Genomic DNA, 26,016 nt, shown 5'->3' on the forward strand with positions numbered 1-26,016 from the left:
TTCCCAATAAAATTAGTTCCTAATGTCAAGATGATCTTTCTGGCAAAACTGAAATTTGGTCAGAAAACTTTTACTTTGGGCTGATACAAATATTTTACGAGTCAATATCCAGTTCTATTGCCTAGAAAATCAGGAGTCTTGTAAGAATTGCCATGCCACAAGCTGCAATGCTCACAGTGCTAGGCCAAGTGGGCGAGCAGAACTCCTCAACTTGTTACATGTCACCCATTAACATGTTTTTTGAGATAAAGTGCTGTTGAAAAAACTGCATAAAATTCATAAGGTTATTTTTGGACAGAATCAATAGTCTGATAGTTTATATGCTAAGGAGAAACTGACAAAGTCATGCAAAATGTATTAACGTCTTCTGTCAGGCATCAAATTAATGTCATTTATAGTAATACAGGAAGAAATTGTTGGTTTCAAGGATTTTTTTCCAGTCCACTTTCTAAATTTCATTTTTCTTTTGTTGTACTATCTGGTTATCGCCTTTCTTCATCAAAGGAATAGTAAACTATTGTCTGTGTAACACAGAAATGACTGCACATATTTTATGACTGAAGATTAGAGAAGACAATATCCAGTTTCTGGGCACCCTTCATGTTATTGTATTTAAATTATTATAATTGTTTTCCAGCTGTTTGAAATAAAAGTTGCTGCTTCCAAACAGAATGCTGGGCTGTAACTCAATCTCAAGGTTTCGCTGCTGTTCATATTGCACTTGGGTTGCTGTTTGAGATGCCAGCAGAATCCCAAGACTGATTTACTACATTTACACAATGGGGAACCAGGGTCTGCTGTATAAATCATTCAGGTGCCTTCTTGTGCTTCCCCCATTATTTCTCACCACATTCCTTCTCCTCAAACCACGTAATTATCCATGTATTTATCTTTTACCATTTATTTAAACCACTGTGTTCTTTAGGTACACAAGCCTGCACTTGCCATTGCAACCACATGCATTTCCTGATAATGGGGCTAAGTTTTACTATTAATGTCTTTTAAGTCATGCTTCACACTCACAGAAGATTTTAAACTATAAAATGTACTTTACAGACAATAAGCTACAGCAATGAACTAAGACATTATTTAAAAAAAAAATCATTAGGCTCAGAAGGTATTACCCATTATAAACAACTGATTAGCAGATACTGTTAATGAATACCTTGGTAACAGAGAAAAATATATCAATTTATGATGCCTTTCCCAAAGGATGTTGTATTCTGTGCTACTGAACAAAGAATCATTGAATAATACTAAAAAAACATTCAATCAACAGAGGAACTATCTTACCTATAGAGAGCTCTTCCACCGATAGTAACCAAGTTAGAAAACACCCTGAAATCTGTCATATTCTCAGGCCACGACTGTATGTTCAAATACCCTGAAGGACAGATAGGCAAGGACATGGATGTCAATCATTTTAGCCATAAAGGCTGCATTATTGCATACATGAGTTAGAACAGGCTTAGCCTATAAATGAAAGGTAGTGCTGGTTCGAGAAAAATAAATAAATAAATAGGTAATGAATGCTGCAGACTAATGTCTTTGAATTCATCAGGGTGCTCACCACCGTCTCCACCACAAAAGCAAAGAAGGAGTCGTCACAGCAGCACTACATCCACTTTCAACAGCCATAGTGAGGCTGAACCTAAACACAGGTTAGAACCTCGCAAGGCTGTGCAACCTTTTCTAAACAAAAGCAGCAGAAAAAAATGAAGATCTTCCTGAATTAAGAACTTTCCATTTTAAAATGCGTTAGAGACTTAGAAGTTGAGACATCTGTCATGGTTCATTGAAAGATGACAAACTTACACACTTCTGAATGCATGTGTGAGGACTGTCTATCACCAGAATATTCTCTGCACAGGTGTGTGGGAGTACTCGTTTTGTGCTACACAGTCCTTTATAGAGTGTGGTTCTCCATGATTTTCATTCAGTACTGGACTGAAATGCAGTACATCTTTAAGCACAGGGGGAATTCCACTTAAGTAGTAGAGTTGAGACTGTCAATTAGCGTGTTTAAGAATGGTAAATTACAGACACACAGATGCCAGATTATCTTTGACATCAATTAAGGGAAATTTAGAGCTTACTTTCACTTTTAATCCCACTGGTTTGCTGAAATACACAACTTTTGAGAAGAGAAGCATGTGGGAGAGAACTCATTTCCAATGCCAAACACTTGTTGAGCTCCACACAGCTACAATCACACTACAGTGTCCAAAGAACTTTTTTTGTGCATGAAATAGACATTTTTGGCATTTCCCTATTTATACATAATCAGCAATCAATCAAGAAATCAAAACTAATATACCTTTCTCCCTGTTCCCTGAATGGCAAAAAAAGAAGCAAGATGCAAGAACACAAAGTACTGAGTTCTAGCTACACAGCTGCACTGTAAAGTCACAAAAGATGGGAGCGACCATCACCTCACACATTATACATTTGACTTTAAATTACAGAAACTAATTTGCAGCAGCATCTTCTGTTAGAACAGAAGTAGCTGCAAAAACAGATTGGCTTGTCTGGATTTTTTTTCCAAGGCATATTTCAAATTTCACCTTCTTTCAGGTGAAGAGAATGGTTTCCCACATTTCAGCACCATTTTCCTCGCTAGGTGCTCCCCCTTGTCCAATACTTGTCCCACTTTGCTACCACAGCACCAAGACCCCTTGCCCACCCAACAGTAAGGTCTTGGTTCTCTGGTTCTTGTGCACCCCAAACATAATGGGCATTCTGTATTCATGAGTAAAGGACAACAACTTGTGAATACCAATTGATACTGAAGTTGTGTATTAAACTGTTATCAAATTTACAGCATGATGAGTTTAAAGAAAAAAAAAATCACCTTGTGTTCTTCAGAAAACCCAAAAAATGATAACCATAAATGCAAAATGAGAAGTTCAGATTATATGAAATCAGAAACATGTTACCTGTTATCTCTCTCACTGTTTGGAAGATATTTAATTTCTCTGGATTGATTGCGGCAATTGTGTGATATGGGTCTCTGAAAGAATAAAAGCACAAAATGTGATGCTGAAAAGAAAAGAAGATCAGGTTCTCAAAGCCATACTATGTGGAAGCAGTATTCAGGAGGTCAACAATTTGCTTTTAGGCTGCATATGTGCCAGATTTCTTCAGACTATTTCCAACTTCTTTGGACTATTGCTCCTGCAGAACCCATGTCTAACTTCTCCACAGTCATGTTGCGGGAAAAGAATGGTACTTAGCAACTTTAAGGTTCAAATCATTAATGTTTTTGCAAATATTTATGCTCATGGAAAATTAAGGGACTCTACACAACCATGGGTGACCTCCCCAATGGAAAGAAGAATTCTCAATGTTTTTTTCCAGGAATATTAGATCAAATGGTATGGTTGTGATACTGTACTACCAGGGCTAACAAAACTGCTACTGAAGTGCGTGACAAGCTATAAGCAAAAGAAAATTAAGAGCATGCCAGCAGCTCCCAACACATGGCATTAAAAGGGTACACTTTTTAGAAAGTGTTCCACAGAAAACATCAAAAAGCACAAATCCCTGCCAAGCCAGTTTGTCACCTGAAGAATGAAATAACCCCATAAAACATTAAAATCTCCAAGTTAGATATTCTACAGTGTAAAAAGATGAAGCTGACCTTGATTTTGAGAGTGCCATCAGTTAGTAAATACTTCCCCCCCTAATTTTAAAGGAGTAAAGACTCTCCAACTATTTAAGAAGCCAGCTAGGTATTGTATGTTATTGTTGTTGCTCCATACTGTCCATTTATATAATAAACTGCCTGTGTAGCTAGTGTCATTTTAAAAAAACTCCTTTCTGTATTATTGATTTGTAAAACTTAACAGAAATTTTAAACAAAAAGCTGTTCCAGAAACATAAAGTTATTTAAATTAATTCTCAAATCTTCTCTTTAGTATACACTACTACTATTTGCATTCGAAAAAACTTAGCTTTGCAGAACTCTACATCTCCATATTAACTCATTGGATTGAGTTTTTTTCACAAAAAGTGAGAGACAAAGTGCTACACAGTTTCAGAACTATGTGTCCTAGGCTCATATTCTTCTGTTGAAATAGGACAAAATATTTTAACCCCTGCTTTATAGTCCACAATTTAGATATTTTTCAGACAAATACAGTTTTATTCAAGGTTGGTTTTGGTCCTTTTAATTTTGACAGGTTTTTTTTTTTTTTTAATGAATTTTTAAGGTTTAATCTCATAACTTTGCGGTTAATACAACTTTGCAGCAAAAACAGTTCTAATATTCAAAATTACATTTCACATAATGCACTGGAATCCACACAAAATTGCTCAAGTCCTCTAGCTGCCTGTCTTGCATGTGCTGCCATACCTTCTGTCCTGTGAGATTTAAGAGATTTACATCCAGCCTCTCAGTTGGCCGTTTGGCCAGATCAGAACATGTGGCAGCCTGAGCACTGACTCCTGTGTGACCTTCTCCAGGGCTTCAATAAGCTCGATGAAGCATTTCCTTAAACCACCTGAACCAAAGTCCTTCTTCCCCAATGCTACATTAACCTTTCACACCGTACTCCCTGCTGGAGAGAAGACGAACTACATGAAGTTCACATTCGCTGGCCTTTTGAGAACCATTGAGCTGTAGGGCTCCACTAAAGTGGATTTTCAGCTGTCTTTCTCATGGCTGGAGTCAAGCTGTAGGTCAAGCATTATAACCAATCACGTATCAAATCAAGGAAACAAGTTGTTTCCACTTCACCTAGTAGGGAAATTTGAGCCAGACAGCCTGGTGTCAACCACTTTATTATGATCTAAACATAATTTATGGAAAGACTAAAGAAAAATGTGCTGGCACTACTCATGCCAGAATTCCATTTTATATCAATCTGCAGACGTTCAGTTAATGACACTTTAACTACATCATAAAGCTGCAAACATGGAGTTGGTTTGGGAACTGTATTTGAGTTATCAAGTCTTGACAATCAGTTTCAAGCCATGTTGAAAGATCCAATGAACCTAAAAAGCAAGTTAAGGTTTGAAGCCTATGCAGTGGTAGAAGCAATTGAGTACTTTACGCTGTTAATGTACCACAAAATATCTGCATACTTATCGCAACAAAGGAGCAAAAGGGTTGAATCTTATTTTTACATTTTCAAGATTTTGATAATTTTAATAGGTCCTGAAACACCTCAAAGTGTCACACGTAATTCACCATGGCTGATTACAACATGGAGGCTTGAATTAGTAAGAAGATGGAGTTATGTTTGTGTTGTCTCAGTGACAGAAAGAATACAATGCAAGAAAGCAGCCAGTTGCATCGGACCTCACCTGACCATCGAAACAGAGTACGTCTGTCTGCCCAGGACACATCCCACCCTTGCAGCATTTGCGCCACACATTCACCTTTGCTACAACAGCAAACACAGAGTGCACCAAACTACAAACAGCAATGCACTAGTTATCTGGCTGGTATATCTTCCTTTAGAAGGAGACACCGGTGAGACTTTTAAATACTGATTCCATACCTCCACGTCTTTTGCCGTTACTAAGACTTGTTCAATATACAGCCATATTTAAATCAAAATAGTGGATTTAAATACCAGTGAATTTTGTGTATCTCTGGAATTGAAACCTGACTATATACTTCAAAACTGATTGACAAGATGGCAGCTTTTTTACATGCAAATGCAGTGCCAGGCACTCAGGCTGTGACAATTTATGCTGGGTGAGGTATTCCCTCTGCATATTCTGCACATTAGACTGCGGGTCATACAAAACTGAAAACAAACTCACAGAAGGTAACTTCCCTTTCTCCCTTCTATTGTCTAATCAGCCATTATTGTAAGCCAGTACCAAGGATCTCATAAGGTAACCAAAGATCACAGTTCTCTTTCTAGAGCAAACGATCTACTTCATCCTTTCTTTTCCTAAAGGCTGAATCATAAGAATCAAGTTAACAGTTTTCTTCATAATCGGAAGCTGAGAACTGATTTATCCTCGATTTGGTACTCCATAAAAGAAGCTTGTGGCCATCATTAAGAGGTGGACGCAATTTGTTTCAACTGGCACCATGACATAACATCTTAATATTTTGCCACTTACCCATGAATCCCAGTAACAAGGAAGATAAGGTTGCCATTGATCTTGGTACAGTTTATGAACTTGTCAATGTTGCTGGAATCCACTGTCTGAGCTGACACTAAACTGCCTGTTCCAATGCCATCACATGCTGCCAAAAGAAGGAGTTTGTGTAAAGAACTAGGAAAAACAATTACTAAATCAGAACACGATGGCCTTCTAGACCCATGTCTTCATTTCTTTCACAGTTAAAGCAGCAGAGAGGAGTTAAACCAGCACTCTCTACCCATATTCCCAAAGAAGCACATATCAATTTAAAACAAACAAGAAGCTAAAGTACCTGCCACAGAAGGACATCCTTGCACACAAGTTAAGCTATTTCACACTGGATCTAAGGCAAGTATAAACCACACAAAATCCCACTCAAGCCAGCTGTAAACAGGTAGTTGATAACTTACCTCAGCCTGGCCTGGTGGCCATGCCATCTATTCATGCTACTTGCTGCAGAAACTGAGAGGTCCTAACACTGGTAGCTCCAGAGGTGCCCTTCACTCTGGTGGATTTGTGAACTTACCCATTCACAGGACATACAACTAATTCTTTACTCATCATCCCAACAAATAAATTACTGGGGCCTGCAGAAACTTCAGTACCCAGTGAGGAAACTTCTCTGTTTAGCCATTCTATGTAATTTAGTTGCATTTTCTGGGACACATGATGCATCCAGGAACAAATCCTCCTTGCCTTCCATCACATAATGAATCACATTTCCTTAACTGGGCTCTTCTAATAGCAACCACCAGCAGTACGCATGAACCTTTTACAAATATGTGGTAACTTCTGTCTGCACAGAGTAAGGCCAAGAGCCTGACAGGAACTCTACACATGTATTTTTATGTATAAAACTGTCTATTCCGCAAAAATCTTATTTACTGGAATTAATTTAAAGGTCTGGATAGTGCCTTCACTTAGAATTCACCATGTCAGGAAATAAATGGAAATCTAACGTTATATTAATAAGACAAACCATACATTTTCATTCTATTGTATATACTTCACGCTCAGCCTACATAGCTCAAAGTTCTCTGGATATCTAAAGGCTATTAATATTCTACAATGTAGTCAGGAAGGGTATTTCATGTCAAAATAACGCCCTGCTCTGCTCTACTACAGAGTAGATGACATTCAAGAAAATTTATACTGAAGTACTGCCTACCTTTAGGACAAATGTCAGTGCAGGGCTTGCACATCTTAATACCATTTTCTTCAACCTCCATCTTGGAACTTGGGCACGCACGGACACAAGAGCTGGAATCTACCACAAAGTTGTCTGAAGAGAAAAAGAAGATACTGTCAGAAAGCAAAGCACTGGACTAAATAGTACTGGGACATATGTTTTTGGACTCTGTGTCAATCCGTATTATTAATTATCTCTGCACTTCCATATTGACCTTAACATTTAATGTCCAGTGTTTTCAGAGGTGTATAAGCAAGCAAATCAAGCACGTTTTAGGAGACTTATGAAAATCTATGAATTGTCAGGTCCGATCCCCCCTCCTCCCCTAATTTGGTCTTACCATTATTTTTGGTAAAAAAAGATACAGCAATTGGAGAGAAAGAAAGCAAGATGCTCTGCCATGTCTCTTCCATACATACACAAATGTATACCTCTGGGATAAAACACTGAACAAGACAATAACAAGTATTCCAATTTCACCTTGTAAAACAACTGCCAAAGGGGATAGAGACTGATTGTGCATAATTGAAAGCTTAATAATGTCAAGAAAAGAAAAAAACAAAAGATAAAAAAAAAAACAGGTCAATGAAGTATTTGGACAAATAATCATATCCCTTAAGTAGTGTATGGTATGTAAGAAAAAATTATCTTGCTTCAAAAAACCCATCACTCTATTAGAAACAGAACTAAGCTTTGATAGTCAACAGCCTCAGCCTACTGTCAATTTGAACTCCATCACAGAGACTGAAAACTCAGATTTAGCTTTGGGTTGAATTATGGTTCCATTTATTATAGATTACTCATCATTCTTATATGTAATTTATGTATAAAATAATTAATGCATAGCGGAACTGTAAACCTTGGTGGGAATGCAAGGGAGAGCAACAATACCATCTCCCTTATTTTTCTTTGTAACTAAATCAGTAGTATCAGAGACTACGTAACTGATGACCCTTTACATTTTTCTGTTACTTGTCATCATCTGTCTGGCATCTCAGAAGCATGTGTTTTTTACATCCATGGCATTATTATTCTCTTTTTTTTTAACTCCCTCCTCCCCTCCAGTTTTACTCTGGAACCTTAAGATTGTTGTTGTCAGTATTGTATGTTTTTTCCTCATTGGTACAGAACTGCTCAGAAAATATTTATGGTAACTTGCTGTCAAACCATCATTACTTCATGTTAAGAAAAGGACATCAGTATCCTGAAAGCATTTGGTGCCAGGTAGTACTGGTGGTAGACTGTTATTTTCCTGAAATAGAAATTTCTACCCTTTACAATCCCGTTAACTAATATAGGCCTTTGGCACTATTTTAAGAGTTCATTTTGAAACTTACAGATGCTGATCTAAAGCATGAATGTGACAAGTGGTGGTCAAGAAAACAGAAACCAGAGAATTCTCTTTCTTTAAGAAAATCACTACAGTAGAGGATACCTGGCAATTGTCAGCAACTCCGATTTTCACTGCCTTTAGTTAACACACGACTGAGTTACTACAGCCTGCAAGCATATGTGGAATGATTTGAGATAGTGCACTATGCACTCAGCTCTCATTCTCTCAGTGTTTTGTAAGGCTCCTGAAATACAACTTAAAACTTTCCATCACCGCAGGAAAAGGCAGCTAACACAGCACTTACGTGGGCATTTTTTGACGCAAAAAGCCCCATAGGTGTACTTGGCATTGTGATTATGCTCCAGTTGGAAGGTGGTAGGATTATATACAAAAGTCTGGGGGCACTGCGTGACACATGCACCACTGTCATTGAAATTCATACAGGCCTGCAAAACAAAGGAGAAAAAAAATAAAGTAATTTAGTTGGTTTTATTTTACTTTTTTTTTTTTTCAGTTTAAAATACAATCTTAATTGTTCAGACATGCTGCAACAGTGAGGAATACGATATATAGTTTTCTAACCTTCCTTTAGGCTACTTAGGTTTCTTACTAGGATCTGGGCAAAAACATGGCCTTTGAAAGGGGTTCACTGAGTCCCCTTAATTTGAAACACAATTGAGTGTTACAGCACTTCCTACAAAAACATAACAACACTGTAATTTGCTTCATAACTATTGTTACTACTACCAATCAACTAATTCACACGCAATAGGACATTCTAAAACTGCCAAAAGTGAACAGCTATTTGTCATAGTCAGTCTAAACAAATGCTAATGACTTTTTCAGAGGTTCAACCTTTAGATTTCTTACAGCATGAGTCCATCGTCCAGCTGAAAACTGAAATTCCCAATTAGAAAGCAAGAGGGATAACAACTTCTTTTGAGCTAGCACAGTAGGGGGTCATTTCCTTAAGTGGCAAGTTTAACAAGGTCAGTTGCTTCACACACTGAGAAAAGAAAATAGGACTTTGTATCACTTAGCATTCAAGCTCAGCCACCCACAGCTGACAGAGGACAGAGCCCTGACAAATGTGTGCATAAAGAAAGTAATGGTATGCAGGGAAAATAATTGGCCATGCAAGGTTGATAATTAGTAATAGAAAAACCCCACCGATTCTGACATTCCTTATCACCACATATTGTGTCTATGGTTTTAAGCACAGCTTATGAAAAACTGTTGGAGTAATATTCACAAAGCATACTGTAAATGTCACATTTCATGTGAATATGAAAGCTGTAGCCTGGCTCAGATCCCTCTAGCAGTTTAAGCAACAACTGCTACTGGATTCTGCTTCCACACTAACCTCTCTTCCAGAAGCCAGGTTGCTTTCTAAGTTTTAGTCTAAGGATGAATACTTCTGGTCCTTTTCCAGGTTGTGAAAAATACAGATGGTTTTGAATCTTTAAACAGTCAACAAGTATAGCAACATGTGTGTTATGTCTCCTCTCCTCCACGGCTAAGACTGAGGGAAAAGTGAAAAAGATTCCTCTGTTCTGCTGCTTTCATTACCAGTCCATATCTTTGTTCAGAACAGTACCAGCAGGACTGAGGGAGGTTACTGGTCATCTCAGAAGACTTCAGAACGGAGAGAATAATAATGTCACCAAGGGAAAACGACAAAATCTACTGTGGAAAGGGACAAACAGGGTGTTCCATGATGAAGGCACAGTCCTATATGGAGCCAAACTCCTGATCTTGTCTTTTCTGGTTCTTTAAAATGCCTATGACAAAAACTGGCAGTTTCTCACAGAACCAGGTTGATGGTTTGTTTGTTTTCCTTACAAAGGTAAATACAGTCAGTTACTTCTTTACTAAGAACTGGACCCTATCAATAGGGTTGTGACCCTTTACTGATTCCATTGGGCACTAAACCAGACCCTCCTATGCATTTCAAGTTTTAGATCTGCCTTGGTTTTGAATGCAAGATAAGAACATCTCTAAAGCTTTGTTTTAGCATGCTTGCTTGCAGTTACGTCAGATGATGATTATTGCCTTGCTTTTAGAACCGAATATGCAAATGATTGCATGGCAGCATATGGAGGAGGGCAAATGAATTTTATCTAGAAATATTAAAACCATATTTACAACAGGATGCTGTTGAAGCTGCCATAATATGCTGAAGGATTTGTAATGCTTCATAAACTGTACTTTTACTTACTAATAAATATTAATTTACTTTGTTTCCTCAACACTTTTTTACATTCACTGTTAACTTAAAAGATACTCTATCGTGTACATGAGAATCCTTTGTTAACAATTTAGCACATTCATAAAGTAAAGCACACCCATAGTCTTAAGAGAGATGACGTTTCTCAGGAAAAGCTCATCTAGAAGATTTGGGAACTTTTAATTTATGACTATAATGCTTTGTATCCATTTGTAACTGCTTTGATAACATATGCAACCTTCTAGTGTTTGGTGCTAAATGCTGCTACTTTGTGAATGAAAGCACAGGAGCACACACAGGGAAAAAACCAAAGTTGAATCTCTCAGCCAAAAGCTAAAGACAGTTGTCTATAGCCTAAAGAGTTACACTTTTCACCCAGTGGGTACTAAGCAAATAATGACTAGTCCTGAAAATTGCCAGACCCCTGCTGAACTTCTTTTACACTGCTCTCAGACCAGGACTGAATGAGAATAAAGTCCTGGGTGGTTCTCTGCTGGATCAGAACAAACACACTAGCTGATTTTCAGCAAACATATTTCCATAACTGCCACAATTCAGAAAGTAACTAGTTTTCTTTCAGGCTACAGTATTACGGAACTTACGCTACAAATCACTTGTCCTTAACCTTTGAAAGTGGACACATATCAACACGTCAGCTTTGAGGATGTTCCTCAGTAGTCATAAGGGAGCAATAAGTGCATTTTTAACTCCTTACCTATTTATACTGCACATGACAAGGGAAAGAATGTTAGTTTCCCATCTCTCCAGTCTGAAGCCAACACAGAACTTCCAGTGAGCACTGGATCAGGCCTATCATGTGTGGGCTGAGTATCGACTTGTGCTAAGTCCCCACCACAAAGAACAGTTTTAGTAAAACCTGTTAGTAGTTAAGTCAGGCCATCCCTGCATTTCATCGGCACCAAAAGAACAGCATTTACAATGTGGTTTTGAAGCACAACATCTACCACTATCAAACAATATCTGACCTGTGAGCAAGTTTCAAGTCCAGACAGTCAAAGATTAATCATTGCTGGTTCAGTGTGATGCACTTGCCTACCGTATCAAAACATTTGCAACTGTCCATACCATAATATCCCTCCTCTCAGTCCTATCTGGCAGATTTTAAAAGGAAACTACTCAATTTTGTAGATACTTGTCTCTTTGGTCACTTTGGTACCTTTGAAAATCCATCTATTTGTGCATGTTCTAGTTCTAAGCTTTTTTAGGCCTAGGTTTGTTTCCTGTGAAAACATTAGCAAAGCTTGTCTCTGCAACCCTGTGTGATGAGCTACAAAGGTTTGCAATCACTGTTGGGTTCTGAAGCTGCTTATACTATTATTTTAGCAGGGCCTGTTATGACAGAACCAGGGGTAATAGGTTTAGGCTAAAGGAGGGGAGATTCAGGCCAGACACAAGGAAGAAATGTTTTAGACTGAAGGTGGTAAAACACTGGCCCAGGTTGTCCAGGGAGGTGGTGGATGCCCCATCCCTGGAGACATCCCAGGCCAGGCTGGATGGGCTCTGAGCAACCTGAGCCAGGTAAAGATGTTCCTGCTCATGGCAGGGGTTGGACTGGGTGAACTTTGAAGGTCCCTTCCAACCCAAACTATTCCATGATTCTACAATTCTAAGATTTTAAATAATGGACTACAAACAAGACAAATTTATCTAAAGGCCTGTATGTTCAGATTGCTTATTTTTTAAAGGAAAAATTTAGCCCTTTTCATCTTAAGCACACACAGAAGCATGCACTTCAGGTAGCGTATTTTGGAAATCACTTTCCTTCCATCGGCGCTAAAAACCACACCCAGTAAAAAAGCTGAGTTTAAATCCAGCCTAGCAGTAATAGGGAATGCCTTTCACACAGAAGCTAAATTGTATTCTTGGCTTTCAAATAAAAATACTTCTTAAAATTCTGTATCACCTCTAATAGTTAATTTTAAGAAAGCAAGAGATAAAGATCACAGAGATTAGCATATTAATGGATCCCAATCTGTATTTGCAAAGCTGTTAATGGGTAATATTAAGCAGATAAGTGATGTTAACATGTGAAAAATATTAATGCTAAAATTTGCAGTTTAAACCTGGGAGTGCGCACGCAATACATTAAAAGGGACAAAATTCTGCATTTCATGGATTAAAGCATTAAGAATTTGCAGTGTGATTTTCAGGAATGAGAAAAATGAGAGTTCTCACACATACAAAGCAATCAGTGTCTTTAGGTCCAGAACAGCCTCCAGCACATTCCCGGTGGCAGCAGTCACTGACGTAGGGCCCGTAGCACCGTCCATCACACTGCTCGGCACACACCGTCTTTGTTACTTGGAGGAGAAAGGAAAAATTATCCTGTCAGAAACAGAACTAAGGAGAGAGCTCTTCAGCTGCACACTGAGGAAGGCAATAAACTGAACCGCATACTGAACAAAACCACCAGTTTTAAGGTAATTGCTTCAATAGCACTGGCCAATCATACCTTCCAGAGTACCTCACGACAGGAAAATAGGTGTTGCTCAAGGACTGCAGAGGAAAAATTTTTTAAGTGTTTGCTCTTACCTTTCAGAAATTCAAGTGGAATATTATTTTCAAATTATTAGTTTTTGTAAACGGTTGATGGAAGGATATGGCGGGAAGAAGAACCAACCAACCAAAAACTAAAACACACATATAAAAAACCACAACCTACAAAATAACAGAAGAGCCCACCAGTTCTTTGTGAATTTTCCCTCCACGAAGAACAGCAACAATCTCAGAGCCAAATACTGTTCTTGACAGTAATCAATTTGACAAATAAGAAAGGAGATAATAGAACAGAATACAACCTGCAGATTGGAACGCATTTGGAAACACCAGTTACCTTTTCTAAATAACACAATCCAGTCTTCATTCTCAGGGGAACAACTATATTCTATACCAACTGGAAAGCACGATGATTTAAGTGGTACCACACTACTGTACCTCAAGGCTTAAACTTGTGCAAAGAGTGGTCAACAAGTGGAGCATCTTCTTCCCCTCACTCGGCTATAGCTTCTATCTTTATTCAATGGAAAAATAAATTAATATTATCTACAGGACTGTACCAACCACTGCCTAGAGAATGCCAGGAAGCTGTGCTGTCAGCTGCATTTTGATAAAAACAGAGCTGTCGCACTTCCGTAATTAACCTTTACCATTTATTTTGTTAAAAACATCTAATTAATTCCCTATGGAAAACACTTTTCAAGAAGCCACAGAATGCAAAATTCCACCCAACTTCCTGCTCAATTCTACTATTTAATGTATCAGTAACTCCTTTATAAGTACTTTACAATTCAAATTCCCTCCACAACTTTCTGGAAATACTTAAGGTAATACCAAAGCTTCTTGACATACAAAGTATTTATTTAGTACATAAAAATATAAGTAACCAAAGAGGAATCTTCATTTACAATCTACGGAATAAAGCAATGCACTTTTAGAGTCATTTCATCTTGCTGATACCAGGGGACAACCCCCAGACAGAAAACACTTTTGTGCCTTATGCAATCTGATTTAAGAAATAAGGAAAATTTCTGTAAATGCACTTGCTTTCAACACTGCTAGAGAAACAGATCAAAAGTATTTGTTTATTTAAGTAACAGTATTGATAAACACTAGGACAGAGATATAAAACAGTGTCATATGTTAAGCAAAACACTCACGTCGCAGTGTGCCGCCACCACACCATCAGCTGACAGACAGTCTCACCTCATGAAAATTAATGAAGATCTCATTTAGGCAGTGATTGCATATTGTTTGCTGCCTGTTCCGAAACTGGTCCATAGCACCTTTATTTGCATCGGAGCAACCACTACTTGCTTTCACCTCACATGAGTGTGAAGCTCAGAGTCACCCTGACTTGAAGGAGGGCTCTGTTTACCAGAGGCTCTCGCTGCTATCAGTCTAAAAAAGTGCACCAGCAGCATATTTCCTTTTTTCTTTCTTCCTTTTTTTTTTTTTTTTTTTTTTTTTAAATTGCACTACCAAGGAGCCATATTTCAGGTGGATACCATCAACACTGCTACAAACAGGAAAAGACGCCATGATATCACACCCTGGCTGCTTGCTGGCAGAACGCTGCTAAAAAGCATTCCTCACCATTGCTCCACAACAATTTAACATTTTGCTTAAACCTGGGAAGTTTTGGAGTAAAGCACTAATTGCAGACAATTGGTACAAACCACCTAATTAATCCAATTACAATGTATTTACCTCAGTGCCGGCTGCTGTTAGGAGCAGGTCAAGATGTCCACTGTGACTATATAACCATTGCTTCCCTGTGGAGGAGATTTCCTGGCAGACTTTTAAAAGGGCAAAGAGGCCAAGGCCCAGCAGCATGTCCCAGAGCATCGGCTGCAAGAGGTACTGGGAATCCACTACGCATCTCCCCAAAATCCAGCCCTGAGGAGGGGAATCCCCTGCCTGGAGGGAGCAGGGCCCTGCTGCAGCATTACCCACTGAGCTGCAGATAACAGCGCTTCCCCTGGCTGGGCAGTTTAAACAGCGCTGGCAACCAGCTCCAACAACAGCAACACATCTGAGAAATTTACTGACTAAATTATTTACCCTCTGCTAGAGCCCCACCATAAGGCTTGTCCTTTTTAAAAAAAAAAAAAAAAAAATTACTAACTTCTTAAGAGATTACAAGAATTTATTCCAGAGTAAGTTTTCTTTTTTTAAAACAAACAAGTATTCCCCGCACCTGGGCTGAGCTGAGCTCCCTTTTCAGCAAGATAAACAGAGTGCCTCCAAAAGCACACTCTCCTTACGATTATGCACCAGCTTAATGAGGGCCTCTACCATGCTGCTCAGGATTCTGAGTTTTCCTGAAGACTAGAAAATTATAAAGTGGTTTGCAAAATTTACAATCACAGCAAAGGCTTGTCACAGTTCTGCCGTAATTGTTTATTTTACTGGCAAAGCAAACAATGCCAACAGAAATGCCAACACTTCATTCTAGGAAAAGGCCACAACATACTTTATTTAATCTTCTGGTTCACTACATGCAGTATTTGCATTACGACTGCCACTGAGAGGCCACTCACTGGAGGACCTGTCAGATGTCTTCAGTGGCATCACACAGCAAGACAGAAAAGAGATTATCAGGCTCTGGATGTTTTTAAGGACTCCTATTGAAGACAGTTTGCAATGAAGGGTTTTCCCCAAAGCAAAACAAATACAAGACAATATTATGTATTGTTTGAAGTCGTGAAACAATCTGATTGTTCAAATTCCAATAAACATAATTCAAGAGTTCCTGCAATCATTATCGTGAGGTAACCCTATAGAAAAGGTACATAGCTACATGGGCTTAAAAGGTGGCAAGCTTTTCCACATAACCTTCCTCCAAATGCAATCAATTGATTTTCTAGTTGTGGCTCAAGACCTATCCAGAAGAGTGAATGTTGGTGGGTGGCTCCTTGAGGGGACACGTGGCTCGAGCTGGTGGACAAGGGTGATCAGGAGCTCTCACGTCATGTCCTTCTTGCAGCCTGGAAACACACGTGAGATCCAGTTCTGGGCTGGGACCCCAGAGGCATTTTAGGTGCCAGAAAATAATTTCTTCACCCAACATAAGTGTGAAGAAAGCCTTCACTAGTCACAGCTGAAGCCCCAAGTTTCAAATCAGACTCAAGGGTCAGCACGACTTTCCATCCTGATGCCTATTGAACCTTTGTGGGATCCCAAGGAAGCTGAGGTTTGGCTGCACAGAACTGTCACAGTTGGGTCTGGGATAGCAAAGGACAGTGGCAAACACCAGCGTCTTGAAAAAACGTGCCATGTGTTGAGACAGGGGGGCACAGAACACTGACTGTCAACGTCTACCAATATTTCACTGTAATATAGCAGTAAGCTATATTTGGGATGGGGTGTAAAACACACTTCATATATGTGTGCAATTAATCAGCCTCTCTTATTGTTTCCCTTAATCTTTAATTATGTCAGGGCACTACAAATCTATGAAGGAAAAAATTAGAAGTAACTAAATCAATGAAAATGTCTTATGAACATGCAAAGTTATTAGAGAACTACAAGGATTTTCATTAAAGATGCTGGCTCCAAGCAAAAATGCTGGGTTACCCTGATTGATCTGAGCTGCTGGTTCAGCTTTTTCTGTCTCTCCCACCAGGCTCCTGCTTGGCTTTTGCTGCTCTAATTGGGTCCTTACTGCTACGGCACCTTCTTCTTCCCAGCAACATCAGCTCAGGCCAAACTCCTCTACACATACACAGTCATGGAGCATTTTACATCTGCTGAATGTTTATGTCTCGGGTTTTATTTAAACACCACTTGCTCTTTTTGCATTCCCTTAGTTGGGCCTATATTTTGATTTTTCTCTTTTGTTTCAATTACATTCCTCTAGAACAAAGTGCATAATGTGTTGTTTTAATAATAGAATACATTCAATTAGTAAAATTCTCAATTTCTTCTACTATGAAAAGTAAAAGAAAAAAAAATCAAACTCTTAGCAGGCACCAACAGCAAAAAGATTAACAACTTAACCACAGATTTTCAAATTTGATTAGGAACTTCCAAAAGCATTTGTTCTGGGTGTTTGTTTTCATTTTCTTGGTTGGTGATATTTTTTTTAAAGTGGTTTACATTCTATTTAGTGGGTCCCCAATACTCTTTGAAAAATAGATAATTTTAAAAAGTATTTCCACATAAGCTTTTCCTAACACTGAAACAAAAAATATCTCCTAGCATTTAAATGTTCAATATTAATATTTACTGATTTTTTAATTGTAAAAGAAAAAAAGGACTGTTAACTGCATAAAGCAGTACTCTTAAAATTACATCTTCTCTACCTCTTAAAAGAACAGCTTATTTTAAATTTCCTATTAATTGTCTCCTTAAAGACGTAAATTTTCTTGTCACGTTTAGAGAGACATTAGGACAGAGTTAGATGCAGGTGGTGTTTCAGGTAGGGTTAGAAGTACAGAGAAATGTTGCTGCAAGGCAACATAAGAAACAGTTAGGTAGATGATATTCAAGCAAAAGAAAAACAAAAGGATTTTGATTTTTTTGTAATTTGAAATGAAAGACATGGATTAAGATCTTTCATTTTTTATCCTTTCCCAGGAAAATAATTTAAATCTTATCTTGGGAGGGGGGCTCATTAGAATTTTTCGCTTCAGTGACTCAATAAAAAAAATGAAATTATTAAAATGCAGATGTACCTCTGAGTTGTTTCTAGGAACAAAACAGTTCAACATGAGGATGTAGTCCTGCTGAAGTGTTTTCCTACAGGCCTTTGAAAGACGTGCATCTCCTAGGTGACCAGGTTAAGGTATACGCTATGTTTGTGATACCATTCATCCTATCTCCAGCTTGTATCTAAGAATAACATTTACGAGCCTGAAAGCCAGGCAGGCTCTTTAAAGTCAGAAATGAAGACAGGAAAAGCACAGCACCACTTGCATTTTTATGTTTGTAGTCTCATATTCTTGGCTTCAAACAGTTTGCCGAAAAACACATTTTGAGAAAGTGCAATGAAGAAATGCCCATTGCCAGCCTAATATTCAGTCTTTTTCTTAAATGCTGCTGTTTACCCAATGTGCATCAAGGTCAGGAGGCAAAGAGGAAATATACAGTATAAAATTAACTCCTGTCCCTGGCAATAAGAGGCTGCAGAGTGTGATCAAAGCTAAATAGGCATAGAGCAGCTATTTCAAATTAGAAATATGTGATCTGTGTATCTCCCTGGAACTTAGATGGTATATGTCTTTCCATAGTTTATTATTTTAAATGCAGGTCGTGCCTTAGCCTGTCCCCAGTGTTTGGATTCGAGAGGGCAGTCACTGTGCAGAGACAGCTGTCACTCCTGGAGCAAACCTGCCGTGCAGCTCTGCTAAGCTTCTGACTTCCTAGCACTGCAGATAAGTTTTTCTCTCTCTGGTATTAGTACATTAATCCCCCAAATCAGTTCACTTATCAGACAGCAGTGCTTTGTAGAGGTTGAGACCGTGGGAGCGGATCCTGCCACATGGACTTCTGCAGCCACACCGTGTTCACTTGGACTTTCCAGCTTTAGATAAGGCTGGAGCCAAGGCCTGAGCCAGCATCATATCGTCCTTATATAAGCGGCAAGGTTTTACAGTATTCTCAGATAAACTAGCCACATAAGGCCTGAATAAGTCTTGTCAAGTTGGGATGAATTACCCAGGTTCTTACAGAGTTAGTAGTTTTAATATAGATAAACAGACCTCTCATTAGGACAGAGAAAGAGCAAGCATTAATTAATTCTAAGCTAGCCATGATATAAAATAATTTGGTCAGCTAGGGTTTAATTCCCTTTCCATTATCTACTTTAATACAAAACCTTGATGAGGGGGCTTCCTGAGCACTGACTTCCTTGGGGCTTTCATAAAGACTGTCAGCAAAGGATGGAGATGTATTAGCTCAATTCACATAAAGAAGAATCTGCTTAGCATCACTGTACCTGGTTTGTTATACAGTTATTGCTACAACCTGTCCTAAAGCATTTTTAATTACACCTGCAAATGAAGCTCAATACAAAACAGTAACATTCATGTAAGCACATATGAACTTCTGTGGAGCTGTGACTGTCACCAGCTTTGCCAGCAACATCAGTTGCTGCTCCTGATTGAAAAGCATCGCCTGGCAGGGTGGCAGAGCCGCTACAGTTGCGCACCTCTGTCATCTGTGCCCCTCGCTTTGCCACGGATGGGAGGTCAGTTTGGATTTTCTGCTGTTCATGCCAAGCTGTCTGCCATTTCTAATTTCCTCTTATCTCTTGTTCCAAACAGTTTAAAAAAAAAAAAAAAAAAAAAAAAGGAAAAAATGTATTAATAATTTTAAAAAAAGGACAGATTTGCACTGTTCCTAATATTTCCAACAAAAGAGGCAGATGACATCGGGCTATCACCGGTTCAGAGAGTTAGTCAGTGTGCTCGCTTGATAGTGGTTAATTTGCCACAGCTCAGCCAAGGGAAGAAGCACAAGCTAGAGCAGCGCTCTCTTGGGGAGATATCGGCAACCATTTCATTTCCTGGGAAGAGTGACTCCAGTAAACACAAACCATTTCCACTCTCCTACATTTCAAATAAAGGAAAGAAAAAGGATAGCTCTATTCTCATAAGGGGGAAAAAAAGGAAAAACTTGTAGGAAAGACAGCTCTCAATTTTCTCTTCTTTTGTATTTGCTAATGTTGTGACTGCATTTCTAGCTCTTTAGTGCCTCTCTGAAGGAGCTGAAAGCACATTAGGAAGAAACTCTCTCAATATAATCCTTTTAAATTCATTTTAATGCTACCTAAATTCAAAAGGACAGACATTGTGAACAAACCTTCACTTACTACGTCCTTCACAGAAAAAAAAAATTTAAAAAATCGTTCTCTCTTTCAGTACAACTCAAATACATTCTGAGTTATTTAAAAGAGAACAATTCTGCAAGGTAACCAATATTCCCAAGCTTCCACTGAAATTAACAGAGTATTTTGATATTAGGATCTTTGCAGTGTCAGGCTGTCATTAAAGATCTCCAAATCCACCTTGTAGTTTATTCCTGTAGTATTCATTTCAGTATGTTCCAAAATAACCATCAGTATTCTCAGGAGCCATGTTCCATGTTGCCGCCAATAAAATTCAAGTCAGCTTAAGTATTTTTAGAAAGCACAAAGGAGGAAAGAAAAACGTAAATTCACATAGGTGGAAAAAGCCCAATCCTGAAAAATCCTTGAAATATTTTAGAATCATACTGCAATCGGAATTTCTAATATCCTTTCACAGTTAAGAACAAAGAAACAAACAAAACATAGGATCCCTATTACATTGTTTTTCAGGTCTTTGTTGCCCACAGTCTTGCGCACTTACAGGTCTGGCAGTGATTCTCTGTGGGTCCCCAGCATCGGCCTGTGCAGGACTTGTGGCATCGACCACCTGCAGGACAGACAGACAGAGAGATTAGAAATGTAGCTTACTTTCATTTCTTCAACATCCAGCCAGCAACTGCTGAGGATGATGGTCCATCTTGTCTTTGTAGGGATTTTATGCTTTACCAAGGTTGAAACAGTGCCTGCAAAAAAGGCCCAGACAAATAACTAGAATTTATGTCCAACATGTATGAAATATGGGTACTCATCAAAGTGCTTTATTCCGCAAATACTTACCTGCTATGTACACTGACTGGGACATTTTAAAACAAAACAAAACAAAGACGAACAAGCCTGGAGGACTGAGGACCGATTTAATCACCCAAGTGCTATTACTATTGCTCTTTACATTTTATGTAAGATACACTTATTCCACAGACCCACAGGAGAAGGGATGGCTGTGCTGGAGAAGGTATCTATCTATCTACCTACCTACCTACCTACCTCATCTGAACAATGAGGTGACACACTCAGTGCCCTTGATTAAAAGCCATCCCCACCCCCAAAACCTTGCATAGACTTCATGTCCACTATCATGGTGAAGGAAATGTGCCCTGTGCAACCACTTAACCCCAGTGACAGCAAAGCTCACAGGACATTTGCTTTTCTGACTGCTGATGCTCTAGTTGCCTGTGGTTGTGGTTCTGAAGGAACCTTGTGTTCTTTCAGAACATAGAGGTGATGCTGTACATCAGGGGTGTCAAACTCATTTTCAGTGCGGGCCACATCAACCTCACGGTTGCCTTCAAAGGGCCGAATGTAATTTTAGGACTCTACAAATGTAACTACTCCTACATCATCCTTCCACATGCTGACAGGTTTAGTCCCTCAAGAGAAAAGGAACTGTAAGTGCTTTCACTGTATAATACAGATGAAGGTGAAAAGAGTTAACAATGGCAGCTTTTATAAACTGTTATGAACTACATAGTGGTTAGCAACTGGAACTCGCATGGAGTAAGACAGAGTTCACATCTCCCATTTCACAGCTAAATGTTGACCACTGTGCGGGGAAATGGAAAGCAGGCGGGACTGGCACATACTCCTCTGGCTGCATCTTATATGATTTGGGTAAACACTTGTAAAGTCCTGAGGCAGTTCTGCCTGTGAGCGAACAGAGACCTCATTCCACAGCTCCCATTCAGAGGTGGCCAGAGCTCAGCCATGCTCCTGCTCTTAGTGCCTCTCCCTCCCAAATGCCAAATGCTCCCAGAGCGCGCCTGGCCATTCTGCCTTGCTGCAGCCTGAGCCCCAGGCACTGAACCACCGGGCCGGCAGTCCCCGAGGGTTGGGCAGCCGAGCCCTTTGCACCCAGCCTGACCTGAAGGAACAAACTGAGAAACCCAACAGCAGCATCAATAAAGAATATGGACAGTTCTTACTGCTGCTCTTTTGACTACAGGAACGTAACCTCGTCTTTGATTAAACTTTTATTCATCACTGAACACTGCTGAGATTCTATTAAACAAATTTCCCCTTTGAACCTGATTCAGAAGCTTGCCTTTCAATCCTGTATTAACAGCAACTGCTGTTAATGCTGCTCCATTACACTAAATCAGATACTTCTCACACACCCTGATGGGAGACAGAGTTGGAGAAAACACAAAAAGTCTTTCAGCAAAGGCTGGATCACCCCAAAAGAAAACCCTGCTCCTCTGGTAGAGGTGTGCTTATACCTACGAGACATCATACAGCTGAAAAACCTACTGGGACAGTTGTGTAAAGTCAGACTTTCTCTCACTGCTGTTTCAAAGCTCTTCCCCCAGCACTCACACAGCATTCATGGCTCTGCTGATGATGTGGGATGGTAATTACCACACTCTATGCCAACTGCCTTGTTAAAACTGCGAGCTCCTTGCTTCATGCATATTCGTTTAAAGCAATTCCACTTGGGAAGCGTTGTTGCTGACATCACCAACACATAATTTGCTGTCACATTCTGCCATCTGTTTATTTAGATCACAAATGTACTATAACTACATAATGCAAACTAATTCTGGCTGACAGGGAGGGGACTCCATCTGGCATGAATAATGCAACTTTAATCAGTAATAATGATTATTATGATTATTATTAAGAGACTATTGGAACCCTGTACAGAAAGCAAATACATCCATATTGATTTATAAGAATGTAAGTTTAAAAAGAAGGTGGAGTAAACAGCAAATTAAAGGAAGAATCTAACAGAGGAGACTCAGTTGTTGGATTTGGTACTTACCTAATTGAATAAAAATTATACCAAGGAAGTGCATTTTATAAACTGGCTATTCCTGACCAATAGAAGAAGTGGGAAGGAGACAAGGCACAATGACAACCCATGGGCAACAGAGCCTCCTCTTGCAAGATCCCTCCTTGGTGATCAAATCTCATGCCTGTCTAGTTTAAGGGGTCTCAGGTTTGGGGAGAAAACCAGAAGTCTTGCAGCTAGATGCAGAATAAAGCACTGCACAGATCACTTGTCACCACATATTCCTGAGGCAGAACAAAGCACCGGCTTGGCTGTTTCTTCCTCTTTCTGTCCCTGAATTCTACCAACTTCCAAAGGCAAGGGGCTTTCCACTGCTGTGAGACAACACAGAAGAAACTTCAAACACCCCTCCAAGTGATCTCTAACTAGAGAGGACACCCACTCTTCTGCAAAAGGTACACTGTGCTGAGCTGACCCTTGGTACACAGCCAAAAATGTATTCAGCCAACTCCACTCCTCCTGGAAATAAAAACAACCCAGCATCTTCAAAAATCACTTAAAACTTTTTTTTTTTTTTTTTTTTCCTCCTTAAACATGCATGTCTGCTTCCTGGTACACGACTTTGTTTGGAAGTGTCAGATGATCATTTGCATTTAAATAGAGATATTTCACAATATAGTGAAAAAAACCCTACCAGTTTTCTTTTTTCTCACTGGGAACTCAAAGTATCTGCTTCATTGTTTTCACTTTTCTCAGACACAAGGAGCTGAGTTCGTGGGCAGCACACCTCTGAACTTCATTGTTGCATGCGCTTTTGAAGGTCAAATATACCAAGAATTAAAAACAAAAACCCAAATTCCCTCCAAATAGTGTATCTGTATTGGTTTGTTTAAAAAGAAAAATAACTTTCTTTGCTCTCAGTATGAACTGGTCCAGATTCTGTCCTCACTTAACTCAGTATTTCACCTGGTTTTCCCCACTGTAATAAGGACAGATTGCTACCCATTAAAGATCAGCTTTGTAAATCTATTACAACAATAGTCCCATGGAAGTCAGCATAAGTAGCCAAAAGCATAAGCAATATTCATGTGAGGGAAATGTCTCACGATTAGATCTATATGTTAGGCTTAAATCTATTGGCCCTGAGACTGATGAGGTCCTTGAAACAAATACACTACCATTCACAGATCTTTCTGTATATGTTTCTTACGGTTTTTCAATTGTAGTGAGACAACAGATTTCCCTTGTTTCTCTAAAATATTCTAAGACTCTCCAAAATACAGTGCTAAGAGCTGAAAGAAAAAAACTAATGAAGAAATGGCAAACTATGAAACTGCAGAAGTGTTCTTCTTTTCGTTTGGATGCAGCAGAGTAAAGGGGTTGAACTCCTGCCTGTGATATCCTCCACTGGTTCTCAATGTCAAAAGGTCCTGAGTGTCCTAAAGCCCTGGTGGCAGTCAGTGGGACCTAGGAACACCCAGCCACGGAGAAACAGCCCATCTCTAACAACTACTCAAATATAGTCTTATTACTATCAAACAGTAATTCAAGAATTAGCTGGGATTTGTCCCTCCCCCCCCTCCAAAAAAAAAAACCCCAACAACATTCTGCAGGCCTCTAACTTGCCCATTCACTTAATTCTTGCACATTAGTGAAGGCAAATAAGCAAAAAGTGTTGTTTTTTTTTTTTTCTTTTGTAAGTGAGATATGGAGAGGAAGAATATGGAAAAGTCTCTTGTCTTATTACAGATGTGACACTAGAGTATGCTTCTGCTCTGGAGCAGTAGCATTGTTTTGCATACACGATGTCATTTTATTCATTTGATTGCAGAGGAGAAGGGAAGGAGTTAAAAGCAGACTTACACAATCTGAGTTTAGAAAGGACAGATTCCCACCGGAACATGAGAATTAATTTTGCTTTGGAAAATTCCATGCAAAAAACCAATGGCTCATCTCCTGGGCACATCTTCTTTTAGCCAAACAGATCTTCACTATAGACTCTGGTGCAGAATATTGCTGTTGAAACTTCCAGGGTGGAGTTTTAATTGTGGGAGATGCTTCTGTTCTCCCAGCCAGGGAAAGTCACCAGCAGAAAACGTTTGCTCACTAGCTTGGGAAAGACCAAGGTTACTTCATCCTTGTGCTTTCCTGAGAATTGAGAAGGGCTTTTCTTTGGCTCCAGACTGACTTGATTATTTCAGGAACAGTAAAACCACAAAGGATTAAGTTACTGACAAGACAAGAAAAATGAAGTGCTCCTCTTAGCTCTAAGCTCTGTGTAGTACAGAGAAGAAACACTGCTGCTTCCCCATCAGCTGTGCCAGCTGCCTCAAGCAGACCTCTCTCAGTGGGAGAAGGAAAGCAGAAATAACCAAAGAAATGGTCTCACTTTGCACAAAGCTTGCATTTACAGATGGTTTCTACCAGGTTAATAAATCATTAATAAATGTTACATATCTGCAACACACTGATACTGAAGTACAAATAAACACAGCCAAAATAAAGTGGCTTTGATGGTTACAAGCCATGGTTATAAGCAACCTCTTTACTTATCTAACAGTCTAAAATAATTGATTAAATATTGAAATATTTATAAATCATTCATTGGCTTCTGGAAACTACTTATAAACTCGTCCTTCACCTAACATATTCACTCCTGCAAAAATGCTAAATGCCATGTAGGTGTTTCTAGACAAAACTAGTCCAAAGGTCCAAGAAGCTCCAGGTACACCCTGCAGTAAGAGTCCCAGTCTCTTCTGATTATTGCTTAGATGGGACAAAAGGTTTAAATACACTTGCACTTTGCTCTTCCAGGCAGCTAAAACTCCTCGGTTTTATGTATGAAGAGATAGCAAAATCAAAATATAATTCAAACACTGCACCACAACATTAACAAGAATTAAATATACTATTGTTGTGATGGATTGTTCTGCCTTTATCGGGCTGTAATGCTTTCCGTGTCCTTGTCTGACTACTCCTATTGTCACACATTCATCCATTCATTCACACTTCTTTGTTAAGCAAAAATCATTTTGTATTTTCTACCAGCCCTGTGCTGGCCTTCACA

At 39.1% G+C, this 26,016-nt stretch overlaps 1 protein-coding gene across 6 annotated transcripts in view; it reads right to left on the reverse strand.

Moving 5' to 3' along the window:
* Window positions 1-26,016, reverse strand: part of ERBB4 (erb-b2 receptor tyrosine kinase 4) — a 616,649-nt gene that overhangs the window by 163,531 nt on the left and 427,102 nt on the right. For all 6 annotated transcript variants that reach the window (XM_071811269.1, XM_071811273.1, XM_071811270.1 and 3 more), the window contains exons 5-11: window positions 20,706-20,771; window positions 13,057-13,175; window positions 8,932-9,073; window positions 7,274-7,387; window positions 6,082-6,208; window positions 2,937-3,010; window positions 1,294-1,384 (exon numbers count right to left, since the gene is read on the reverse strand). In XM_071811269.1, coding sequence (XP_071667370.1) covers window positions 1,294-1,384; window positions 2,937-3,010; window positions 6,082-6,208; window positions 7,274-7,387; window positions 8,932-9,073; window positions 13,057-13,175; window positions 20,706-20,771 — 733 coding nt within the window. The remainder of the gene's footprint in view (window positions 1-1,293; window positions 1,385-2,936; window positions 3,011-6,081; window positions 6,209-7,273; window positions 7,388-8,931; window positions 9,074-13,056; window positions 13,176-20,705; window positions 20,772-26,016) is intronic.

The sequence above is a fragment of the Patagioenas fasciata genome, chromosome 7, assembly GCF_037038585.1.
Source record: "Patagioenas fasciata isolate bPatFas1 chromosome 7, bPatFas1.hap1, whole genome shotgun sequence".
Classification (NCBI taxonomy): Eukaryota; Metazoa; Chordata; class Aves; order Columbiformes; family Columbidae; genus Patagioenas; species Patagioenas fasciata.